This window comes from Cataglyphis hispanica, chromosome 1, assembly GCF_021464435.1.
Source record: "Cataglyphis hispanica isolate Lineage 1 chromosome 1, ULB_Chis1_1.0, whole genome shotgun sequence".
Taxonomy (NCBI): Eukaryota; Metazoa; Arthropoda; class Insecta; order Hymenoptera; family Formicidae; genus Cataglyphis; species Cataglyphis hispanica.
In genome coordinates, this window is record NC_065954.1 from 10485591 (window position 1) to 10512591 (window position 27001).

At 26.5% G+C, this 27001-nt stretch overlaps 1 protein-coding gene across 6 annotated transcripts in view; it reads left to right on the forward strand.

Moving 5' to 3' along the window:
* Window positions 1-27001, forward strand: part of LOC126850557 (glycogen synthase kinase-3 beta) — a 45361-nt gene that overhangs the window by 4816 nt on the left and 13544 nt on the right. For 2 of the 6 annotated variants that reach the window (XM_050593701.1, XM_050593732.1), the window contains exons 1-5: window positions 19099-19424; window positions 19529-19614; window positions 19841-20827; window positions 25896-26086; window positions 26547-26630. In XM_050593701.1, the coding sequence (XP_050449658.1) occupies window positions 20641-20827; window positions 25896-26086; window positions 26547-26630 (462 nt within the window). In that variant the 5' untranslated portion in view covers window positions 19099-19424; window positions 19529-19614; window positions 19841-20640. Of the gene's footprint in view, window positions 1-19098; window positions 19425-19528; window positions 19615-19840; window positions 20828-25874; window positions 26087-26546; window positions 26631-27001 lie in introns of those variants that run through there. The other 4 variants (XM_050593717.1, XM_050593708.1, XM_050593691.1 and 1 more) reach the window with 3 other exon arrangements.

Consider the following 27001-nt stretch of genomic DNA (forward strand, 5'->3'; position numbering starts at 1 on the left):
TTTTTTTAATTTAAAAATTTATGTCTAATTGTAAGTTTTTGCACGAGAAAAATATATCGTTCTACATTTAAAAAGCTATGGCCGAATGGACCTTCACGTTATAAAGAATATAATAAAGAAAGAATTAAAATATGTGAAAAATAATAGCATTTTTTAAATGTTATCTTGAATTGTTAATTAGTTTATTTTTAACCTAAAAAATTTTTTATCTAAATTACTTCTTAATTATTGTCATAATATAACATTTAAATATTACAAATTAAATTGAATATCTCGATAGATGATGTTTTTCTCTATTTTTGCTCTTTAATATTTCCAATAATACTGATTTCAATACACACACACACACACATATACACATACACAATATATAATGTATGTATATAACAGTTCCAGTGTTCGTACCAGCATAATTTGATTTACCTGAAACAGGTAATAAAATCGAAAATAGAGCAAATAGTTAGCAATAAAAAGCACTGAGAAAATATATTTTTATTTTTTTATGTTTTAATTTTTTTTTTAAATAATATATATCCAAGCTGGTAGAGGATTTTTTATCAAATCGGCTGAAGAAAGAAAATCAGATACAATAGATCAAAATTATTATCATCATAAATTAGCATCAAAAAGGCAGTAAATTTGCATAAATGTTTTATTTGATTGCGCCAAAATGACTGTGCCATGTTTAATGAATATACGTAATGTAATTTATTATTCTGATGGATTATCTGCGAGATATTACCGCTTAAGAGCATGTAGCAATGATAGTAAATGGCAGTAGGCGTAAGTAGGCGACAATAATGATTCAGACTTCTACTTTAACTTTCATAAACGCGACTCATGCTTCATAAATTATTACATTATATGTAACAAGAGAATGCAATTTTTTTAGGTTTTTTGCCGGAACTATTTCTAAAACCTATCAGGAACTATAGAACTATTTGGGGTGCAAATAGAACTCTCTATAAAACTTTCGATTTTTGAAAATGCGGTGCTACCTTCACACCGGTACAAGAGAAGGCTTGATTCTCAAATATTACTAATTTATTCAAAATTTCACTTTTATTTTATGATATAAACATATGTATATAATTATAGAAATATAATTTGTTAATGGTTTTTAAAAATATCTATAGAAAAAAAACTTAATATAACATTATAATTAATTATGTTAATTTTATTAATTTCTGAAATATAATATGATATTGTACAGGGTGTCTATAAAATGTCTGCCTCCACTCCCTATATTTCGGCAATGGCTCAAAATTACAAAAAATCGCGAAAGACATGTTCGATCATTTCGAGAGGCTATTCTTTTAAGGGGGTTGGGGGAGTTGTCTCCTCAGGGGGACTCCAACTCGAAAATTTCAAATGAAACCCGCCAAAATATTGTAGTATATGGTTTGAAAGGGCATAAAAAAAAATTTTTTTGGCGCAAACTTTGACCCTAAATAACTCCCGAACGGGTCAATGTATCAATCTCTGGCTTGCGCCAAAAATTTTCTTTTTTTATATTCTTTCAAACGATATACTACAATATTCTATTTGAAATGTTTGAGTTAAAGTCCTCCTGAGGCAATCCCTTAAGGAGAAAAGTCTTCCAACTCTCTTAAAAGAATAGTCTCTCGAAATGATCAAATATGTATTTTATGGTTTTTTTATAATGTTGAGCCATTTTTGAAATATAGATATATATATATATACATATACATTTACATATGCATATAAAATTATAGAGCAAAAACATAATTTTTATTTTTAGATAATTAGAATATACTATACTTCACTATTTCTATCAACTATTTGGGGTGCAAATAGAACTCTCTATAAAACTTTCGATTTTTGAAAATGTAGTGCTAACTTCACACCGGTTTCTATCAACACTTAAAAATTTTTATTATTATATTCAGACAATGATGGGAGCTGAGGAGGATCTAGCAAAAATAAAACTTCTGAATCAGACATTTTCAAGACACTTTCACAAAGATATCGAGTTCTTATAATGATAACGTTAAATTAAACTAACATTAGGACTTCCGTGTTGTCAGCAGTGAGAGCGTACTCCTGTCAAAAATAGTGGCACAAGTAACGCAATCGTGTCGCTATCTTTGGCGACTTGCGCACGTCCGTAACCTTCCGATGCGATTAAAAATATGTTTCGATTGTACAGTATGTGCTCTAATGCTATACATATAGTAGAATAATATGTATCAATAAGCAGCATTTACAATCTTTAAAAATTATTTTTTATTATTTTTATTATTTGCTTATTATAAATTAATGTGATACGGATAGGTATTATCATGTCGTCAGAAAGAATTTATTTTCCATTATCAAATTATCATCACATATCATATAAATGACTATAGCTATCTTGATACGTTTATTGAAGCAGAATTGAAAGTGATTGAAAACTTCTTTGAAGATAACGCTTAATAGATAACGCTGTAAAAATGGTATACCATATACTACACAATGCTAGAGAACAGAATTTTACTCTGCAAAAAATTGTTTCCTAACAATTGTCAATCAATGTATATTTTTTATTTTATTGACTTATTGAATGTACTATTGATCTTTAAAAAGCTTTATAAATTTATACTGTGAAGATCAATTAAATTACTAACTAAATTATTAAGTCATATGTGTTCAGATTAATATGTTTCTATTATCAATTATTTTCAAGAAAGAAGGCTAGAGAGAAGAAAAGAATTTTAGCTTTTGAACGATTTTAGATTAAGCGACTTAATTGTCATATTGTATATTATTATTCGATTTTAGCATGTTTTAAGCACTTAAACCTTGTTTAGTATGTCCGAATATATGTAATATCCTTTCTCTATACAAAATATTTTATTTATAAAATTTTGAAATATCTGAAAAGACTAAACGGTATTGAGAAAAAAGTTTGAACGATAATTATAAGGTTTGAACTCGTATACTCAAAACAATTTTGTTGCAAACAGAGGCGTTTTTGAAATTTAAGGATTATCTTCATTTGTTTTAATGGAGAATTATATATATTAAAGAAATGAAAATAAGTCTTAAGTTCTCTATAGTGCTTGGAAGAAACTGTTCTGTCCATATGATGTCCCTCTCTTTTATTCGAAACTTGTTTTCCTGTAAAATATCTTATCTTTTTTAGATATTCTGTTGAAATATTTAAAATGAGATACTAGACATAATGATATATTTATAATTTAGATATATATAAATACTTTATTATTAAATTATTACTATATTACACACACAAATTTTTTTTATCAAAATTATATTTTAATTCCTGGATTATATATATATATATATATATATATATATATATATATCGCGATTATACTCATCTATGACAATGGGCTTTTATCATCTTCCCATTTGTTCAATCGTTGAACTATATGTCACGCTAAAACGACCTCCGCCCTAAATAAAGACGCCCGGACACATGATTGACTTTGAGTGGATCGCAGTTTATCCTTTTTTAATTCAATCTGTCATGACTAAGTGTTTGTCATTTTTCTTGTTTGTACATGTGTTTTGATTTTCAAATATTTAATTATTTACTTTTTTCTAAAAGAAAACTGTGTTCCAAAATAGTGTTCCATCAAAATTCTAACGTTTGGTTCACATATTAAAATTTTAAATTGTATCATATAATAAATTGTAGATCGTTCGTTATGTGTTTGTGAATCTTTGGGTCGAACTTATGACGAAACATAGGCGTGAACTATAAAGCGCGTCTTCAACAAATATATCCCCCACCCTCTTCGATTTAATAAATCTTATTTCTCGCATCTTTGTTGTTCGATGAAAAATTAATATTTGCGACAATAGTACCGACCAATTCGATTAATAAATAATCGCAGTTAATGATTGACCGAGCAATTACGTATTGATGCGGTTGCCAGGCGGAGACGACCTCTTCGATTGCACGAAGGATCGATTATCTTCGCAACGGCAGCAAGCTATTTTGACCCGAATCAAGCTCATTCCGCAGGCGGTGGTCTAAAAACGATCATATTTTATATGCATCTCGATTTCTCATAACCTTTTCCACTGTAATGGATTTTTCTTCAAGTCACCTAATCGCAGGATTCACGATTGGCAACAATCCTGAGGGAAAAAGTAATATTGGAATGATTATTTTTCTTGCTTCTCTCTTCGAACTGGAACATAACAGAAAATCAATTAATCATATATTTAAGAAAATGTGCTATGAACATAAAGGAAATAAGAAAAATTATTGCAATTATATTATTAAGTTATTATTATTAAATTACTTTTGTTTGTCTGCTACACAAATCTAAAAAAAAATATTAAGAAAGTATATTATAAGTGCAAATTTACACACAACACACACATATATAATTATATATAATTATATATTATATATATAATTATATTATATATATTAATATATATATATATATATATATATATATATATATAATAAATATATGTATATTTAAATATATGTAAATATATATATATATATATATATATATAGATATTAATATATAATATAATAATAATTATATATTATATATATAATTATAAACATATATAATTATATATTATATTAACATATATATAATTTATTTATACATGGAGAAAAAAATATTGAATCCAATTACATATTGAACTTTTCTATTATGGTCTAAACATTATTTAAATTTATAATTGCTTCTATAAATTATCTAAATTATAACTTAAAGAAGTGACTAAGCTAATAATGTCGCCCATTTCAAAGATACTCTCTCGGTTCTTCATTATCGATCACGGAAGGTCACTGTGTTAAATTCGAGTAGGATATATATAATGCAAGTCGAGCTTTTGATGTTCATTAGCGAAGCTCAAGGTATAGGCCTGATGATTTCGTTTCATATGATTTTTATTTATTCTTTTATATCTCTTCAGTTGTTTAGGAGTGAAACTTATATGAAAATTTCTCAGAAAAAAAAAGGATGTTAAAACAAAGAAAAGCATTTTTAAATTAAGATACTATTTTTATATTACATTTTTAAAAACAACATTTGAATCGGTCGCATAAAAAAATTTTGTAAATCAAATATTTTCTTAATAAATATTTTATTATTTTAAACACATTTGCATCAAGTGCAAAAATAGAAAAAATTAACTTGTATGGTTTCTGATCTGACCGAAGAAACCACACAAGGCTGAAGAATATCTTATTAAATTTTTTATTTGTTTACTTTATTTATTTATTAAATATTTTTTTGCTTACTTCATTTATTTATTTAATATTTATTCTCATATATTATGAAACAATAATCAAAACATTATTATTTTATATATCCGATATGTTTGTGATGATAAGAGATAATAATTTAATATAATAAGATTATGTTGGATGAATGTTACATAAAAAAAAAATTAAAAAGGAAAATCATGACAAGAATTAAAAGTAAATAGTTATACAAAGAATGCAATCAAATTAAAAAAGACACGTATAAAAATATTGAAATTAATGAGATAATATGTTTTAATGTATTTTAAATACAATACATTATTATCTCAATGAAATGCAGAACATATTTTTATTTTTTTTTTCCATGAACAATCTTTTTTTAACAACACTAGCGTTGTAAACATCTCTGTTTTGTGAATGCTTACCTTTAAAAATAACTTTATTATGAAGTTGTATCTGTTAACGCGTTATATTTTTTGCCGCCCACTATGAAAAATTCGCAGACATGTTTGTGGGTGTTTGGATAATTGATTATTGAGTTAGGTACTCAATCGACTGTATCATAGTTTTCTTCTGACTTGCATGTCTATGTTAACTTGTATTGGTGTATTTATCATATATTTTTTTTTTATGTAGGATTAAAAGAAACATTATATAAATTGATTAGAAGAAACTATTTTTCCTTATCTTATTTTCACAAACAAAATATAATAACAAAAAACAATATATAAAAAATATTAATTTTTATATTTAAAATTAAAATTATATATTTAAAAATTTTTTTATTTTTGTTTCTCCAAAGTTATTTTATAAACGTAGAAATAAATGAAAAATTATGTATTCATAATAAATGAACGATTTTGTACATACAAATATTTAGTACATAACTTTTTAAAAATATCTACTTAATACGATTTAGAAGTAATTAATTCAATTATTAATTATTTTTGACAATTTAAAACTAAGTTGAATCTAAAACGTGATGATAGTATAGTCAGTTTTTTGATCGCATGCCAACAAATATATCATTTACACAATCATACTTTTAGCTAGAACTGTTCTTCTAGTTTTAAAAGAGATCAACTTTTTTCTTTTTTTTTTCTTTTTTCTTTTTCCTCCTTCCTCTCTTTCTCTCTCATTTTGTCTCGAAATTTACAATGCAGAAATTATCTATTTGTGTACACAAGTATAGATTCCAATTCTTTCGAAATTGTTTAGATTCTAAATTATTTTAATAAGATTATATTATTAAAAAAAGATTAAAGTATCAGTTTATTCTAGTTACATTTCTTACACAAATAATTTGTCTGAATAAATTTTTTATTATGTGACATATGAAATGTATAAGCCATAGAATGAAGTGCAATGACAAACGTGGCTTTGTGCAAACAAAAACCAAAGTTATCGTTGTAGATGGCCACTTTGTAATGGGGCGAAAGGGGAAGAGGCAGAGAAATTTTCTGTAATTTGTAATATTTTTTTAACTATCTTGCTGTGCAGATAGAAGTGATTACACTGTGATGCATTGAAATTCAGCGACAAAAGTTTTGCATGCACGATTACTGTTTAATTACCGCAAGGCAAGTCGATTTTAAATAATTTGCTTGTTGTAAAAAGGATATCGTTAATTAAAATTAAAAAAAAAATTAATTTGATATTATAACATTTCTTAAATGATATTGTCTAAGTTAATGGTTTGTCTGCAGGGAATATAGCAACGCTAAGTTCTGTTTTAAATTTTTGTTATTTTAATTTTAATTGTTATTTTAATAATAAATTTTACTTTTTTTAAAAAAGATAATTTTTTGATACAATTATAATATTTTTTATTAGTGCTTTAGTGTTTTTTTTTTTTTTTTAGTGTAGTTTAATAGAGTGACAGCATGCTATCTCTATTGCACAGAAGGTCTTTTTTTGTATACTGACGGCAACAGTACATAATCACTTACAAAAAATATCATAAAAATTATGCAAATATGTATTTATATTTATCACCGACAGTAAAAATGATACCTGCAACGTAATCTTAAAAAACACACTTGCTCAAAACGAACATGTTTTAAAATAAAACTTTTACACATTTAGGGTTTTAAATCATAATATTTTTATTTATATAATGTGTAGAGCAAAAATAAACATATTATTTATTATACTAGTAACAAAAATTAATATAAAATCGGTATTCATTGATGTGAATAATCGTTGCTTTAAATTTATCTCTCCCTTTTTTTTGTGTGTGTGAGAAAGAGAGAGAGAGAAAGAGACATGCAAAGTAATGAAAAAAAATTAGTCTACTTACCAAAATGTGATAAACTATATTTATCAATTAGCAGCATTTATGATAAAAAGAATTAAAGATTTATATTAAATACATCATAATGTATGTTTATCACACGCACACATAGAGAGAGAGAGAGTGAGAGAGAGAGAGATCTGAAAAGATTAAAAATAGTCCCACCTCCGCGAGAAAGTACACGTTCACGATTAGTTGCATCAATATATTCTTAGCCAACTAGTATGTTAATAATATATTTTTAGAGAATATATTTGTATGTATGTGTGTATATATGCATATATATATGGACACACACATACACATATATATATATATAAAAGAAGATTTATTATTTATATCATTCGAACTAGCCAAAAGGTAATTGTATCCGAATTTACGAAATGCAACTGATGTATTCTATGTGCAGACGTTTCTTCTGGATAAAGTAACAGTATCTAGCCGATCTTGATTGCGAGCTGAGACCAGAATCGAACAAATTACTTGGTTGTGCTCTTTTTTATTTGCATTTAACAATTAAGGATGTATGTGACATATATCGAAATATTAACAAAAGCATTAAAGTTTCATAGATTGTTCTACTATTTCTTCTGAATATTTGTGCAAAAACTAAGCACAATTCTCTTAATGGTTTGGAAGTTATTTAAATTTAAAGTTACTATTGATTCTTATGAAAAATCGCCTATTGTAGAACTTATTGACAAATTTGACAAAGAAAAAATATTACCAATGAAATAAAAATTAACATATATTAAGGAAATTCTAATAAATATTTGTGCAAAACTTGATTTAGATCCACTAATTCATTTAAAAGTTATTTACTAAAAATTGTAGAAAAATATTATCTGTCTCTTTTTCTCTTTCTGCAAATTACACGTTTTTCATTGTTTTTTTGCAGTTGATTTCAGAGGATGTTCACAATCAAAAGTTTTTGCCATAAATTAGGAAAAATATTAATTACAACTATTTTCTTTTACGAAGACGTCAAAATCCATATTATTTTGTGATACTTTAATTTTTTTCACAACCCGAATTTATTTTTTTAATTTTTTAAACAGTATAAACGTAAGAAACATTTTCTTTTTAATTTTGACAATTTTTTGCTACTATTGTACATCCAGAAACATCCTTAAATTTGTAAGCAAAATTTATTGAAGAGTACTCCGATGGAAATTAACATTATTTTTCTCAAATTAGAAAACATTTTTGTTCATGCAGTTAAAATTCTTCAAATTTTTCAATTAATTGAAAATTGTTAATCGATTTTTTTTTACTCGATATCATGTATCTTTGTTTTCATTAATATATTCCAATTTTTTGCCATTTTTTCCAAAAAATTTTTAAAAACATATTTGTTATTATTTCTCTACTTTTTCGAAACATTATTTAACATTTTCGACATTTATGAATGGTATAAAAATATATTTTATTAACTACTTTATATATAAAATTATTATGAATGCATTTTATTAAATTATTACTGAACGAATTTTATTAAATGTTTATACATATATATATATATATATATATATATATATATATATATATATATATATTGACATTAATCGCATTCAATAAACTATATAATGTTTTTTGTCCCCTATTTATTAAATTTGCTAGAAGCTAATTTTGTTAAAGATGATAATCAATCAATCAATCTCTCTCACTCTCCTTTAAAAGAGTAGCCCCTCGAAATGATCAAATACATATTTTGTAATTTTTCATAATATTGAGCTGTTTCCGAAATGTAAGAGGTAGGGACAGACTTTATAGACACCCTGCATATAAAAGTAATGTTTCCATCTATTGAAGAAAAAATTTTAAATGCTGGCACGTATTTTTAAAATAAAAAATAATAATGAAACTTAATAATGAATACCGTAGAACGCTTAACATCTTCAGTCGTAATTAATCTATTGTCGAACTGTACGTCATGTTATAAAATGCTGACCATTATCGATAGATGGCGGGACGAACTTACTATTATCTTCATATACTCAATATAGAATTTTTCAAAGATATCTTTATATACACATTATATTTATATACACGGTATATTTAAGTATCGTAATTAAGAATAATTTATTTAATATGATATGAATATAATAACTTATTAACATTCCATTTCTTAACAAAAATTTTATGATGTATAAAATAATTTTTTTTATTATCTTTTAATTATTTCAGTATTTTCTAGACATTAGAGCATTGTTTTATGATTAATATTAATGAAAGCTTGTGTGTGAGAAAGAGAAATATTTTGATAATCTTACTATTTTTCAATTAAATGAGTATTAAACTTCCAGATCAAAAATAAACTCTGACCTGAAAAATAAATAATATTTAACTAACTATTAAAAAAGAGAAAAATATAAGTAAATATTAACAAGGAATTCTCTCAGTATCAGCATTTATTACTAACCGGTGTGAAGTTAGCACCGCATTTTCAAAAATCGAATTATTTACTATAGGATTTCACAACTTTATTTGAAAATCTTAACAGAATTATTTCCATCAATTTATATTTATGTATTATGTGTAAGATATTTTATTATATATATTGTACTTTATATTTCTTATATGGGATTTAAAGGATGCGTTGTCAAAAGATGATATGTCATTTTAATGAATATTAAAATATTTATAAAGCTTCATTATGCTGTATGTAGATTACATTAATTTACTTGCGCATCGTAAGCAGCGTGAGCTTGGAACACGTGCTAATAGATGACTCGCGTGGCATGTTAACGCTATTAAAACTTTCCTGAAGGATATACTGGGAGGATAACTTGAAGATAGAGAGCGATAACTTAATATTTGGTAATGGTCCTGGCCCATTTATTCGATATTTTGAAAAAATTAAGAAAAACAAAACGAAAAACTGCAAAATAAAGATAAAAAGAAATATGACAATAAACTCTGATTCTGAAATAGATAACAATTGCATTTAATAACAAAAATTTAATTTGAGTCGATTAAAAAAATGATTATTTTTACTGGCAATATGAATTAATTTTTACACTTTCTTTCTTTCTTTCTTTTTTAACACGTTCCCTGCCGCGTGGGGCATATGCGCCCCACGCTGAACTTTCCATTCAAGCCATTTGGTATTATCATTGTAAAATGAAGAATTTTTTAAAAATTCATTATGCAGTCAATTATGGGCATCTTAACACTACTGCTGATGCGTGGGGCGCATACGCCCCACGCGGCCTGAACGGTAAGTCTTCAAAAAACGGTCTGGCAGGGAACGTGTTAAATGAAGGAAAGTTAAAATTTGCAAATGAATGATCAACTTGTCAATCATCTTTAACATGGCGATATTTACGGTAAATGATCGTGACTAAGCGAGAAACTTTTTCTCTGTTCTTGGATGAAACACGAACAATGTATGTCGATAATATAGGAATCGTCTCATTCTGAAATTAATCATTTATCTTTATATATATAATTCATATTTTTTGTGTGTAGTACACATAAAAAAAAACTTTTTTTTTTTTTTTTTTTTGCTCACATTTCACTTAACTTTCGATGCCGGTAAGATATGGATCAACTTTTTGTTATTGTATTAATTTTAACAATAAAATAAAATGTCGATACACATACACACAAAATGAGAAAAAAGTAATTTTCTAAAAAATTATTATTATTATTTTTTTAGAAAGAGAGAGAAGAGGTGTTTTTCGAAAGTTTAAACTTATTTTTTTCTTTGAAATAAATTTTTATTACATTATTTTTATTACATAAGTTAAAATTTCATATTGAATCAAATAGATCACATTTTTGTATTCTATCTTGTTTTTGCATGATTATAAATGTTATTAAAAATATGATTTAATAATATTTCCAAATTAATCTTTTTTTTTTTATTAAGATATAACTTATATGTGAATTTATAAATATTTAACCAAAGTCTCTCTTCTTCAGAATCATATATGTATACACAATGACATATAAAGTTACACACGCACACACATGTATATGTACGTATGTATGTATATTGTGTTATTATTTGTATTATTTATATGTTATTCAAATTACTTTGCATCGAAATGATATGAAGTCTTCAGTCGCGAGAGACTCTTGGAGAGAGCAAGAAACTTGCACTGTATGTATATATACGTAAGCAACGAAACAACTGGCCTGTTCTATTAATAGTTATGGCGTTATCGGCATTTTTGCTTGACAGAGAGCGCGCGCTCGGAAGAAAAAGAATGAATTATAACGCACCATTTCTCGACCCGATTAACGCCTCAACTTCATGCAAAATATAAAAAGGCTTTATTACTAAAAGACTATAGATTACCATAAAACTAACTAATATGAATGTATATATTTTTTATATACATATTTTTTATATACATATTTTTTATATACACTTTAACCAAGATCGATTTGATACAATTTATTATTTATATAATTATTGTATCAAGAATAAAAATTATTATATACTTTGCTATGGAAGGGGCAGTTTTTTTTACGATGATATTTACGATATATATATATATTTATAGTGATTGGTTTTCGTCGCATATTTTTGTCATCTTCTTTGAAGAAGATTTATAACTCTCTGAAAACGCATCATTTCCTCGCTGTAACAACGCCAGATTGAAATTATTGGCGAGTGATCAAGACAATCACATCATGACGTCATATCTGACGTCCTTCGTTACAGCAGGTGCCAATACTCGATGTAACTATGACGACACTGTAAGCGTTTGCGTCGCTTTTCTGCCAAGATTAAAGATAGATAGAAATTGAAAAGGAAATATAGAAATTCAAGAAATTTGGGGAAATATAATTTAAAAAGAATTGGGAAACTGAAGTTTTCTGAAAATTGAGAAATACTGAGAAGTTAAGAGATAGTGAGATAATGACGATAATTTGAGATAAACATAATTGTGTATGTATGTATATATAAAAAGAATATCATATATATAAAATATATATAAAAATATATATATAAATATATAAAAATATATATAAAAATATTATATATATATGAAAAGAATATAAAAGAATAATATAAGTAATTGAACTACACACACACACAATTAATTATTTCTTGCAAAATTATTACTTCTCTTTTTTATTTATATTAAGTAAAAAATAATAAGAGAGGAGAGAAAAATATAATATTAAAAAATTATATAAAATATGTTTCACAAATCAATCGTATTTTCTCTACTGTGCAGATTCCTTGGTTTGTCATTTTTAAATCATTTTTTACATAAATGCTGAAGTATAAATTAATTTTGCGTTTGCAAACATTTTTTTAACAATCAAGCTTTGAAAGTGCTAACAAAAAAAAATAACAAAATTTTTTTTTAATAATATGTGAATTTATGATTTAGTTATTGAGTAACCTGTATTCAATAATAATTTGGTAGATAATAGAATTTTGTCACATAGTTTGTTGCCCTGACTTTTCCTCAACTCTTCACTTCGAATATGTATAAGATAATGAAATTGCGATAACAGATAAAACTATCGTAGTGAATACTTGAGTACTTTAGTAAATAGATTGTTATTAATGCTTGTAATTTTTGTTTCCGTTATTTAAAAAAAATATTATCTAAATAATCTTTTCAATTTATGATACTTTTATATTTTAAACTCAATATTTTTTTCAATTCCACTTTTTATCTGAAACAAAAGTATGAAATGAAAAGAGAATAACTGTTTTAATATGAAATAATAATATGATTGTTTTAACTGCAAAAGTTTATTTGTGATTTTGACTACAATATTTTAAGCGTAAGAAAAATTTATTCATGTAATATTTTTTTATATAATAATTATAGTACTTAATAAAAGATTTACTCTCTCTTCTGAGGTTAAACCTTAAAATTTGAGTCACGTACAACTAAATTAAGCATTTTTATCTTTTTAGGACGAAAAAAAAATTTCACACTATATAACGCGACAAATAACATTTCAGTCAACGCTAATCATCGACTTCGTGGAAATAGAGATGTAAATAGTATCAGTAAAAATTCCGCAGAGTCACGCGTGTTTGCGAGAAAACCTCACTTGACTAATTTCTCATACAACTAGTTTTTTGAAACATATTTCAAAACCCTCAAAATACAATACAAAGAGATATCACGAATGAGTTCGCATGTTGCCATACGTATCTGCGAAAGAAGATAACGCAAAAAAGGCAGGCATGAATCAGCAAAATTTCGTAACTTTGATATGAAATTTTTTTGAAATATGTATACATTTTTATTTGTAATTTACTATTTTTATATTTAATAAATAATGATTTTCTACATTTAATTAATTTTTTTTAGATAATTTTCTGTAATTTAAAGTAATTGTCTACTTGTCAATCAAGAAAATGTATTTAATTTTAAATTTTTATTAAATTGATCAACAAAATAATATTAGAGAAATTTGGTTGCTTATATATATATATAACAGAATTATATTAATTTTAAAAAATAAGTTACTTAATTTTTTTTAACCACACAATCACATGTTAAACACACAAATACATGTACGAATTAATCATTTTTATTATAATATATATATATATTTATTTTCCTGGAACGCGAATACGTTTGGCATTGTGCTACAATTACATAATGAAGCAGTATATCCTGAAAAGAATACAGCTAAATGTATTGCTAAGTGACTTTTGCGATTAGTCGACACATATTGTATATGTGAGCGAAAGTTATCAGTAGTTCCGTATCATTGCAATTGATAACGTCATTGATCAAAATCACTTGTTTTAACATTTTGATTATCATTAATATTATTATTTAAAATTTATTAATTTTTTATTATTATTTATTAAAAACTAAATTAATAATAATTATTATTAATTATTATTAATTTATTTTTATTATTTATTATTATGAACTTATTATTCTTCAAAATTTTGGACAATGCATAATCGTCAAACTCTTATGATGTAATCACTACGAAATGTTGCGAAATTTAAATAAATTATGACAAAATTGTGTATTTGATCTTATTTTAAATGCAGTTTATTGAAAAACTGCTAGGAAAATCGCTGAAATGTATTCGAAGAAGAATAAAGATTTTCGCCATCTTCGATGAAAAAAGATCTCTACTTTGCTGAAGAATGCAGTGTTGTTTTAATTTTTACTACGAGATACGCGCTTAATAATAACTTATTACACATAGCAGAGGGGGCATACTCCACAATATATTTATGTACAATCGATAACTCACACCATGTCATGGTCAGGATTACTAAACCGTATATCCTGTATATGCGGTTCTGACGCGTTCTTCCTTTTTATAATATCTTTATAATTAATTATGCATATCTCTTGCTTAAAACTTTCAAGTGTATAATTTAAAAAAAAATAATATAAATTTTAAGCTAATATATATAATAAAGAAATTAATTTAATACCTCATGTTTAATTGCAAAATATTAAATCATTGAGAAGGAAAAGAATTTGACGGAAAAAGATTGACATTATACCATCTGTTTTTGCGCAACGAGGCTTAATCGACAGGCAGTCGATCTGGCAATTGAATTATGACCAATTTGCACAGCTGATCTGCGATATAAATAGATTGCAATGCGTTTATGAACGCTTATTCTCCTTACCGATACACTCTTCGACCGACTACATCAAATACAAGGATGTGACGCAAGAACGCTCGACAAACACAGCTTATAGCGTTCTTTCTTCATTTTCCTTCATTTATATATTTTTTATAAGACCACTTTTCCTATGGATAGACATAGATGCAGAGATAAGGAGGAATATTTATTTATTATTTACTCGAAAAATTGTTTAGCGGCGTTTTAAATATTTTTTAAAAAAGAAATCGGTTTTAAAGGGACCGAAATTTTAGGACAGTCGCTCGTGAGTTCGTTCACACTATACTAATCTAGATCCGGAATAATATCATCATAGTTGCTAAGATCAAGTTGGCTGACTTCCAGGTCTCCTTTAAAGAGAGATACAGACGAACAGATAAAAACAGTCACTTCAAAGATTGTCCGTGATATAATTAATCAGCAGTCAGAATCAGCATCTTATTATTTTTTTTTTTTTTTAAATTTATTTGGGAAGGTTTTTTTATCGGATGTTTTATTGAGAATTTATTACATTCAAATAATGTGAGTTAGAAGTTATTTAATACGGATTATAAATTGTATTTTGATAAATTCAAAATTTTAATATATTTTTGTACACATTCACAAAATAAGAAATTTTTGAAAGATTTATGTACAAAAGTAATTTATTACAGAATTTATTATTTACAATATAAATTATAATTTTAATTATCTATTATAAAAAAAAAAAATTCTTACACAGGCACATTTATGTGTCTCGGAATAAAATAATTTTTCTTTATAAAGCAGAATTTTTTTACGCACGTGCCACGTGCTCTCTCTCTCTCCTTCGCCATCGCTCCATTCTTCACATTATCATATCTGTTCTTCGAAGACATGTACACGCGGACCCGTCTGCTTTTCACGTGTGCTGCGTGTTTGTGTATTGCAATGATACTATATTCTTGTGGCAGCTAAATATAGCAAATACTCTCTAATCTTCGTTCAAACATACGTATCTTCGACGCACTCGTTTTGCTCGACGTAGAAATGCGAGAATTAAATATCCAATTCTTTATATATTCTAGTATATCTCGTTTTTTTTTTTTTCTCCTTTTTCTTTTTATATAATTCATTTCGAGAATTCTTCTCTTAGCGAAGAATTAAAAATGCTAATTATGAATATTGAAAAAACCAATTTTTGAACAATGCTTTTGATATTTTAACAAACCCTAAATCTTTTATACTAATAATAAAACTTTCTAATTTTAAAATAATTTTATGAAAACAAAGTTATTTTATTTATTTAAATTAAATCTTTTATACGAATAATAAAACTTTCTAAGTTTAAAATAATTTTATAAAAACAAAGTTATTTTATTTATTTTTTTGTAAATTAAGTTTTTTAAAGATTTTATTAATGTTTTTTTATTTTTTCACAAAAAATATACTTATTTATAAAAATATATAAGTTTTCGTAAACGTTTTTAAACTTCAACTTTAAACTTAAAGCTTATAGTAAATTAAACAAACCTGATGTCATACTATTATAATAGATTACTTATTAGATGATTTTACATGGCGTTCGTCAACTTATCAGCTGCGACTTCAGTTATGGATAAAAATTCTACTTTTTCCGTTCTGATAAACGTCATGAAACAGTTTTATAAATTTTCTCGCAATTCTCTACATCGTAGGATTGAGAAATTTTAAAAAAGATATAAAATAAAAATATTTTGACAAATTGTCACATATTTATTGTGAAGAGAAAATGTAAATCAATTTCTTCTATAGGAATTTGTATTAAGTGAGCTTGGAAAGAAGTAATTTTTGGAAGAAAGAAAGTATTAAAAGCATTATATTTTTATTATATAATTTATATAATTGAAAAATTTTTAATTATTTTATCGTATAAAACAATAAAAAATATTTTTAAAAATTTATAGTATAATATAAAATTATATAATATAAAATAAAATATAATAATAAAATATAATAATATAAATATAAAATAAAATATAATAAAATAAAATATAATATAAAATATTACGCATATACACTTATATATTAAATAATTGTAACTTGCATTCATGTCCAACATATAACGTATTTTATGTAGAAAGAATTTCTTTGGAGACGTTATCGTGAACTGACAATCATGTCAATTGAATATAGAACGGGAATTAATTCTTCTTTGTAAATTCAATTTTGATCTAAGATATCAGTTTTATCGAAGACAATTCATTCGGTATTTGCTAGAAATCTATTCTAACTAAACGTATTTTTTTTTTTATCTACTGCCATAGTACCGTTTCTCAAGACGTATGCCTTACTTTATCTTATCGATAATTAAATCGGCAACACGAATTCATGGGATGAATGAAAGTCTAACAACTCGTACGCGATCGACGCGATTATTCACTTTCACGACTAGATGTTCGCTCTTCCATCTTTTTTCTCCGCTTATCAATGGGTCAGCAATGACAAAGAATTTTCGAATTCTCACATTTTAAATTCTAATTCATATTGTCCACAAAAAGTTCCCGACCTTAATTTTTATTCAAGATTTCTTTAAAGTCAGGGTCCTGAAAAAACATGGAGAACTTGAAACTCTCAGGCATTTCTTTTGTGGAAAATCTGGAAAAATCAGAAAATTCTTATAGAATTTTATTGGTATAAAGGGATCTTTTTTTTAATTCTCTCCTTGACAATTTTGCTCGTATATTTGTAAGCAATCGGCAAGTCAAGTGAATTATGTGTTTAAAATATATTATAAATATTTATCTATCTCTTTGTTTATATATTTTTTATGTCTTTAACAAAATATTGCAATATATATTTTTAATGATAAAAAAGATAAAAATGTTACATGCAAGTGAAAAATGTTTATTTTACGAAAGTTATTCAGTTTTTTCAGTACATAATAAATCTAACAGTTGGAACGTAAATAGAAGAAGTTATTTTAGAGAAAGCTATATCAAAAAATTTTTAACAGATTCTCTTTACTTGATTTTTTTCTGAGCAAAAATACCAGGAAGATCAGGGATTATTTTTCAAGATTATTTTTTGACTTAACATCTTAAAAATTGATGTGATTTTAATTCAACTTACATTTATTTAGTCGAAAGTATATATTATATTCGAGTATAAAAGCAAGACAATGAAAATGAGATTTATTTAAAAAATTTATTAAAAAAGTATAGAGTAAGTAAGTAAAATATAGAGAGGCTAAATTTTCTATATTTTGTAAAGTTTCTAATTTTCCAATCTTTTTCGCGATTCTCTTCTCTCCCCTGGAAAATATAATATTTTGGTAATAAATACTAATTGCATTTTGAATTATAGTTTAGTAGTTTTTAGTATAGTAATTTTTTAATAGTTTTAGTATAGTAATTTTTTAAATAAATCTCATTTTATTTAAAAATTTATTAAAAAGTATAGAGTAAATAAGTAAAGTATAGAGAGGCTAAATTTTCTATATTTTGTAAAGTTTCCAATTTTCCAATCTTTTTCGCGATTCTCTTCTCTCCCCTAGAAAATATAATATTTTGGTAATAAATACTAATTGCATTTTGAATTATAGTAGTTTTTAGTATAGTAATTTTTTAATACTTTTAGTATAATTTTAGTATAATTTTTTAAATAAATCTCATTTTATTTAAAAAAGTATAGAGTAAATAAATAAAGTATAGAGAGGCTAAATTTTCTATATTTTGTAATGTTTCCAATTTTCCAATCTTTTTCGCGATTCTCTTCTCTCCCCTAGAAAATATATTTTGGTAATAAATACTAATTGCATTTTGAATTATAGTTTGAATTTTTAATATACATAATTCTGTCTTGCTTTTATACACGAACATAATATATATTCTTCTTTATTCTGTCAAGACATATTAGGCGATAATTACTATACAAGATTATAATTACATGTATAGACAGAAATATCTTTAAAGTCAAGAGGTGCTCTCTTTCTCTGTGTGCACTCCCACCGCGTCGCCCTCAGCGCCTATCCTAAGTGACGGCTCGATCAGCGGCGCACTCGGCCTTAGTCGCGTGCCGTTAGTCCGTGCGAATCAACGCAGCTGTTATATGTACGTGGAGGAAGTCGGCACGGTCCGATTCGGCGGTGTCCCATTTCGCGAATCGCGCCGACGTAGCGCGATGCGTATCGCTTCCTCGCTCACGTGATCCGCATCGCTTATTAAGCCATTGAAAAAACGCCGTTGCATAATGTAATCTCCATAGACGGGGATACGCTTTTTAAAAGTGAAAAAAGGCAAAAAAACCTTTTGTAATTTCAATTGCAATTAATAGGTGATCTTCTAAACGAGTGTACGTAGGTTAGGACGGGGATAACTTGCGCGAAAAAATGGGAGATTGTGAGTGTAAAGATTAAAAGAGATCGATACGATAAGTAACTGAATCCATTATTCTCATCATTAATTTAACTACCAATAATTAATAATTTTTTTAAACAATGCAGTGAAACGAGACTGATATTTATCGAATGCCAAAAATTGGATGGAAGCGATCGATCGATTATTGCGAGATAGTCATAAAACTTAAAAGGTTTAACACTCTACATATCATTAATAATTTTAATGTGAATAGTAATTTTTATAAACAATATGAAATTTTATATTAAGTATTACGTAAATTATGTATGAAATCAAATATACAAAATATATATGTATACTGATCTCATGCAAATAAATATATATATATATATATATATATATATATATATATATATATATAAAAACATATTAAAACGTATTTTTATTTATTTTTATAGATATATAAGAACTATAAATATACGACGATAATTAAACTTTGAAATAACAACGCAGAACTTGGAATTTTATAAAAAACAATGAACAGTATATCACTAGTTCAAATGCCGATAGTGATTAGTTTTGTGGACAGTTTTTGAATAATGATCGAGGATAAAATATACCGATCATATGCAAAAAAATCGAGACAATCTGCAATTTCGACAAACTCAAGATAGTGCAGTTATCGAATTTCGAGTATCATCGATTCTGCGAAGAAGTAACTCGAAGAAGGACATTGATATGATATCTCGATTCACAGATGCAAGAATAAGTTCTGGAAAGGAAATCTATAGATCACAAATATTTAAGAGAATTCAAGAATTCGGAATTCATAACCGGTGCCTAAGAACATTCTATACAGAAAATTTAGAAGAATTATATTGGCGATAAGAAATTCACAATTCTTGAAATAAATTCCTTGAATAAAGAAGAAAGAGAAAAAATAAGGTAACACGAACGAGCTGTTACGAAAGGTGCGATGAATAACAGTAATAAAGGATAACTCTTATCTGTGATTTAAAATAAACATATGCAGGAAAAAGAACTAATAAAAGAAGTAATAAAAATAAAATAAAAATAAAATAAAAAATTAATATAATAGAAGGAAGAAGCGAAACACATTATTATATCCGTACAATCTCTGTGTAAAAGCAACAGACGGAAATACCTGTGATTTAGTTATGAAGAACTAGTCGAGAGTCTAGTCTCACAATTTTTGAAAATTGAGGGAAACTCGATTTTTTAATGTAAATTGCAAATCATGGCGCCGGCGAACAATCTCGACTGGTCAGAGCCGTGTCAGCAGTGGCGATACCCGAAAATCTTTCCGGCGACGACCGATCAGAAAAGCGAGCGTCCGAAAAGTGCCGTGGAATTGAGCGGAAAAGAGGCAAACACCGCCTACAAAAAATTCTGCAAGTTTCTGCGCCGACTAGGCAACAGAAAACGTAAGTCCGTCCAACGGTCGACATACTATGAATGTTTGCACCCTGTTATATATACTTTATAGTATTATACAGGATCACACTTTATATTCTACTACATAAAAATTCTTAGAGAAAATTTTTATAAAATTAAAATTTAAAATTTTTTTATACACTGTTACAAAAATATCTATTATCTTAAGTTAATATAATATTTGAATTCCATAAAAGAAAAAAAACTTTTAATTTTTATATGATATATAATTGATTCCAATAATTAATGCAGCGACTAATTTGATAATTTTTTTGTATGTGTTTCTATTTTACTTAAAAAAATAATTAAAAATTTTTCAAAAATATTTTTAAATATTACCAGATTATTGATTGCTATAAGTTATATAAATTACTATAAATTAAATTGCTATAAATTACTATAAATTCATGTTTGTTTCTACTTTTCTAAATTCTATTATATAAAAATTCTTAGAGAAAATGTTTTATAAAATTAAAATTTAAAATTTTTTTATACACTGTTACAAAAATATCTATTATCTTAAATTAATATAATATTTGAATTCCATAAAAGAAAAAACAAAACTTTTAATTTTTATATGATATATAATTGATTACAATAATTAATGGAGCGACTAATTTGATAATTTTTTTGTATGTGTTTCCATTTTACTTAAAAAAATTTTTTATTTTTAAATAATATCATATAATCGTTTATTTGTTTCTACAACTTGGTTTTTACATAATTATGCTTTGTTAACACACACACACACACACACATTGAATTAATTTATTAATTTTTTGTTTTATTCTACTAGAGCTTTTCTATTACTAAATTATTATTTATTATTACGTCTAAATTTTCCTTGATAGTGATTCTGAAACATCCTACATGTACACTCTCATTTTATCAAAGAAAATCAATAGAGTCTTTATCTTCTCATGGCGAAGGAAAATAAAAGGATTCGCTGCTCATTGACGCGTCGTGAAGCTTCATCTGGTTTCTAGGGCAATTTCTCGCCCATGTGATTTCCGTTCGAATAATTGATTGATCTTCACGATGACGTATTAATAATATCGTCAAGTATATGGTACTTTGTGTATCGAGAGAGACGTGATCCTCTGACATTTACGCCTCCTCTCCGGTGGTGCCCGTGTATTTATTCTTGGTCGCATCTACTCTGCATCGCGTGGTTTTTATATCTATTCGAGAGTGAGAAAAACAGACAGATTAGACAAGGAGAAAGGAAGGAAGGGGCGAAGGGAAAATTGATGGGTATCTGTTACCCTCGATACTGTTTCCCGCGAGAACGCGCCGAGGGAGGCTCTTTCCGTTACGGTAATATAACTTGAATGCTTATTGTAAGAAATTCCAATAAATAATCAGTGATTCTTTTGTGATTGTATAAAATAATATAAAGCGAAGTGACAAGAAATCTTTAAGGTATATTATATATAATAAATTATTGTTATAAATTATTATTATATATATATAAATTATTATTATAACTGATATTTTTTTAATAATATTGTGTTATCGTGCAATAAGTAATCTCCTTTTAATGCATATCTTCTGAATATATTGTCCTTAAATATTAATAACAGAAGATGCGTAAAAATCGGAATAATCTCGCGGAAAATGTAGCCCTCAGCAGATTTAATCACGGAAGATCGGCTTGGATTTTTTTTTCACCCGCTTTTCTTCCCGGTGTGATTAATCCCCCTTTCCTTTATCCGCACGAATCCGTTTTAAACTTACAATAAGCGCGATCGTTCTCGACGCCTACAAAGAGATCCTCGATATAACGTTCGATGAAGGGGACCCTCACTCAAAGTAAAATGTCACAACGAGAGCCCGATATGTGCCTCTCTACTAAAGCTTTCTTGCCTCACAGGTAGGGGCTGACATGAGTATCACGAGAAAGGTCGAAGTCTCCTCCGATGCGCGCCTAACGCGATAAAAGGGTCTAACAGCATGCGCCTTGCAGCTGCTACATCGCTTCATTGCATTTTTTCTCATATGTGCTGGATATAGCCTAGCTGGTTGTGACTGGTTGGCTGGTTTTTCTAGCTTCGATTATAACTTGACCCATTTTTTTCCTCCACAACAATTTTCTGGATTTATTTTTTTACTTCTTCTGCTATTCTTTCTTTTTTTTTTTTTTTTTTTTAAGGAGATATCTTAGAGAGATATCTCCTCCGGAGGTATCGGAAAATATTTTGATAACGGCAGGAAAATGAGGGGAAAGGGGAAGAGGGAGGGCAATCCTTTAATCTTTATAAAATTGTAAAAAATAATCAAATAATTATATTAATTAAAATAATATGTTTAACAAATATATTAATGTTTGTATTAATATTAATATTTTTCTTCTAAGATATATATCATGATTTAATTTGATTGATGACAAGTTCGCTATCTTATCAATATACTATCGTGATTTTGATTAAGAATGCGGAAAGATCTTTACAAAATTGCTTTATTGTTCGATCTTTCAGTGATAAATCAAATACGAAATTTTCATATCCATTGTCAATGCGATTATGATAATTACCCTAACTTCTCATGCACGAAGGAAATTGATGATTGTCGGATCATTGATAGATTTTGCGATATTAATGAATTTTCTACTGATTAAATTTTTACAATTATAAATTATAAATAAAAAAATTCTATTTTAAATTATAGATTGTCTTTAAAGGAAAAAAAAATTATATCTTATAGGAAAATAATAAAAATTATACACTAAATAATAAATAAATAATAAATTATATTAAATAATTAATAGATTATTAATATAAAGATTATGGAATTAAGATATTATTTTATTATTATAAAAATATTAATTATTTAATATATATTATTTATATATATTTAGTTATATAATTATATTATTACATATGATTGTATATATGTAGATATTATTTTTTTTTTTTTCTAAAATATATAAATCTCGCGAAGTACGGAACGAATGATTAACTCGCGATTCTCGAGCTATCAATTAATGAGTGAAAATGTCGCGAGTCGCGAGCATGTCAGAAAGCAAGACACCGTCCACGTGGCAACTAGTCATTCGGTGCATTCGTGGATCGTATTTACCAAGAGACTCTCAAGCCGGTGATTTTTTCATTTCAGATCAAGAAACCCATATCTTAAGCATTCATTTCGTTAACAATTATAATAAAACACAATTTTCATAGATTCTCTTACATTTTTAACTTTTCTATTTCTTTTTAAAATTTTTTTTTTTTTTTTTTGCAAACATCGAAGTTATATCAGAGCAATTTTCCAATTATATTTATAATTAATATATTAAAATTATTCTTATTTTTACACACACACACACCGGTACCACCATTACACAAACTTATATATACATATATTATTATATTTATGATTTTTACTTTTATATATGTTAATATACAAAAAAAAATGGAAATTATTTATTTTAAATTAATTTTTAATAATTCAAATTTTTCACAATTATTATGAAGACAAATTTCTATTATCTAAGTTTACTAAATAAAACGACGAAAGTCCCATATTTATGAAAACGGAAAAATGTCTTGAAATTTGTTAAAAAAATATATATTTTTATAAAAATTTTTTAATAATTATAATTTTTGTTGTCATAATTTTTTATTACATCATGCGTCATGCACTTTATTGTATATTCATGAATGAGTTATTTGAATAATCATTTTATTTATGAATTAGCATCAATATATTTTTTTTTCTACGTATTATTAAAATAGATTCTATCATATATATGTTTGGTGCATCCATTTTCAACGATAAGCAAAAAATGTGACCAAAGATGTGACGCAGTCAAGGAATACAGACGCATTTAAAAACTAAGAATACAAATCATCGACCCTCGCTAAATGGCAAAGGTATATGTTGTGCGCGATGCTATTTCCAGAAAGAAGTTTACATTGTGCAATGCGCCGGTAGAGAAACTGCGAGATTGCGATAGTTTATACTATTTATTTATTCATCAAGGTCATCCTCCTTGTGAGCGCATTCTGACAATCGTCGATAGAAAACGATCAATGTGCGATTGTACACACATACGTTCACCCGATATGTTTCACATAAACACATATTTTCTTCGCGTGTGTTTCTTCTTGATCGTTCGGACAGGATATTCATCCAAAATCTATCTATTTGGGCATTGAAGAACCTTATCCGAGCAAGTAAAAATCATCGAAATTAAAATCGCGTAAATTGCAAAATATTATAATTATGTTTTGCCGCCTTTTTTCAATAAATATATGCATATTACACGATAGTTTATTTCGCGAGGCGCGGTGGCTCGAAAGTGGTAGTAGTAGCGAAAACAAATCAAGGATTAAGCTATTCCTGGTCACCGTATGTAGGTCCATGTCCGAGAACTACACGTGAAAATAGCAGCGATGACTGCAAGAACCGAGATATTGTAATATATGTAACGGTTTTCGGAATTGCAATTTTTAACACGACGCCCACATTTTTTTTTATTTCTACGAAATGTAGTATAACGTCGACTCTGTCGTTAAAAAAGGCACGAAAATAATTAATAACGAGATTAAGATGAAAATTAATTTTTATAATACATTTATGTAATATTGTATGTGTATATATATATATATATATATATATATATATATATATATTAAAATATAATATTAAATTATATATATATTAAATTATAAAATATATATTAAATTATGTATTAAAAATTATATTAAAATGTAGAGATTATATATATATATATATATATATATATATATATATATATATATAATCTCTACATTTTGATATATAATTTTTTTCAAATATTTTAATACATTTTGCCGTGTAATTGAAATCTCGAGTTATTTAAATTTATCAATCGCATATTATCGATTTTTCAATTTACATTTTTTTGCAAAATAGAGAAGCGTATGCAAATTTTAAAAAAATTTCTTTGAAAATGGCTTTCTGCACATTTCCTGCTTTTTAGAGGGAAATTTGGTGTTACATTTTTATTTCTACTTCTTTTCCTGTACCGTGGTCTTTTCCGATTTGTTTCTATGGGTGGTGCAATGTACCCTGCAGGCAAGGATGGCAGCAAGGTAACAACCGTAGTGGCGACACCAGGTGCAGGGCCAGATCGTCCCCAAGAGGTCGCATACACTGACACCAAGGTCATCGGCAATGGCAGCTTCGGCGTGGTATACCAAGCCAAACTCTGTGACTCCGGCGAAATGGTCGCTATCAAGAAAGTTCTTCAGGATAAACGATTTAAAGTAAGCATATTTATACAATATTATTTTCTAATATATATATATATATATATATATATATATATATATATATATATATATCAGAAAATAATATTGTATATATATATATATTTATTATTTTTATTATATATATATATATATACGTATAAAATAATATACAAACAATAAAATAACGAACTAAATATAAAAATGTGCTAGAAGCATTGTCACGTAGAATAATAAAATGACATCTTATAGACATCTGTATTTACTTCGTTAGTTTTATTTTATTTCATGTTTATATTATCTTTTTATTCTATATTTATAATTTTACTCTGTATTTCTATATTTATTCTTTTATTTTCTTTTAATTTATTATTTTTTATCATGTTTTAGCGTTCTATTTTATTTTATTTATTTAATGAGTTATTTAACGAGTTTAAGAAATATATATTAAATAATTAAACGTTTTTTTTTTTTCCAGAACAGAGAATTACAAATTATGCGACGCCTTGAGCACTGCAACATTGTGAAACTCAAATATTTCTTTTACTCTAGTGGTGATAAGGTAACTATCTTATCTTTAAGCCTTCTATAAATTTTAAGCGGAGATGAGCTTTTGTCTGTTATATAAAAATTCAAAGATTCTGTCATTTCGTCGAGAATCTCGTGGAAAAATGACGAAATATGCGACGTTAATCATTATATCGCCACTGATTAGCGCACGATTATGGACTTTATTGCTATTGATTTATTATATAATATCGTGAGCTTATAAAATAAAATGAAAGATGTTTATTTAAAGCATGCCACATTGTTATGTTCTTTTAGAATATCTTAACCGCGACTAATCCGGTTTTTCACGTTGACGTAAGTTGAAGCACACCCAGTAGTTTGTGCGAAATTCCCTCTTTTGGCGAAAAAAAAAATCGTAGGCAA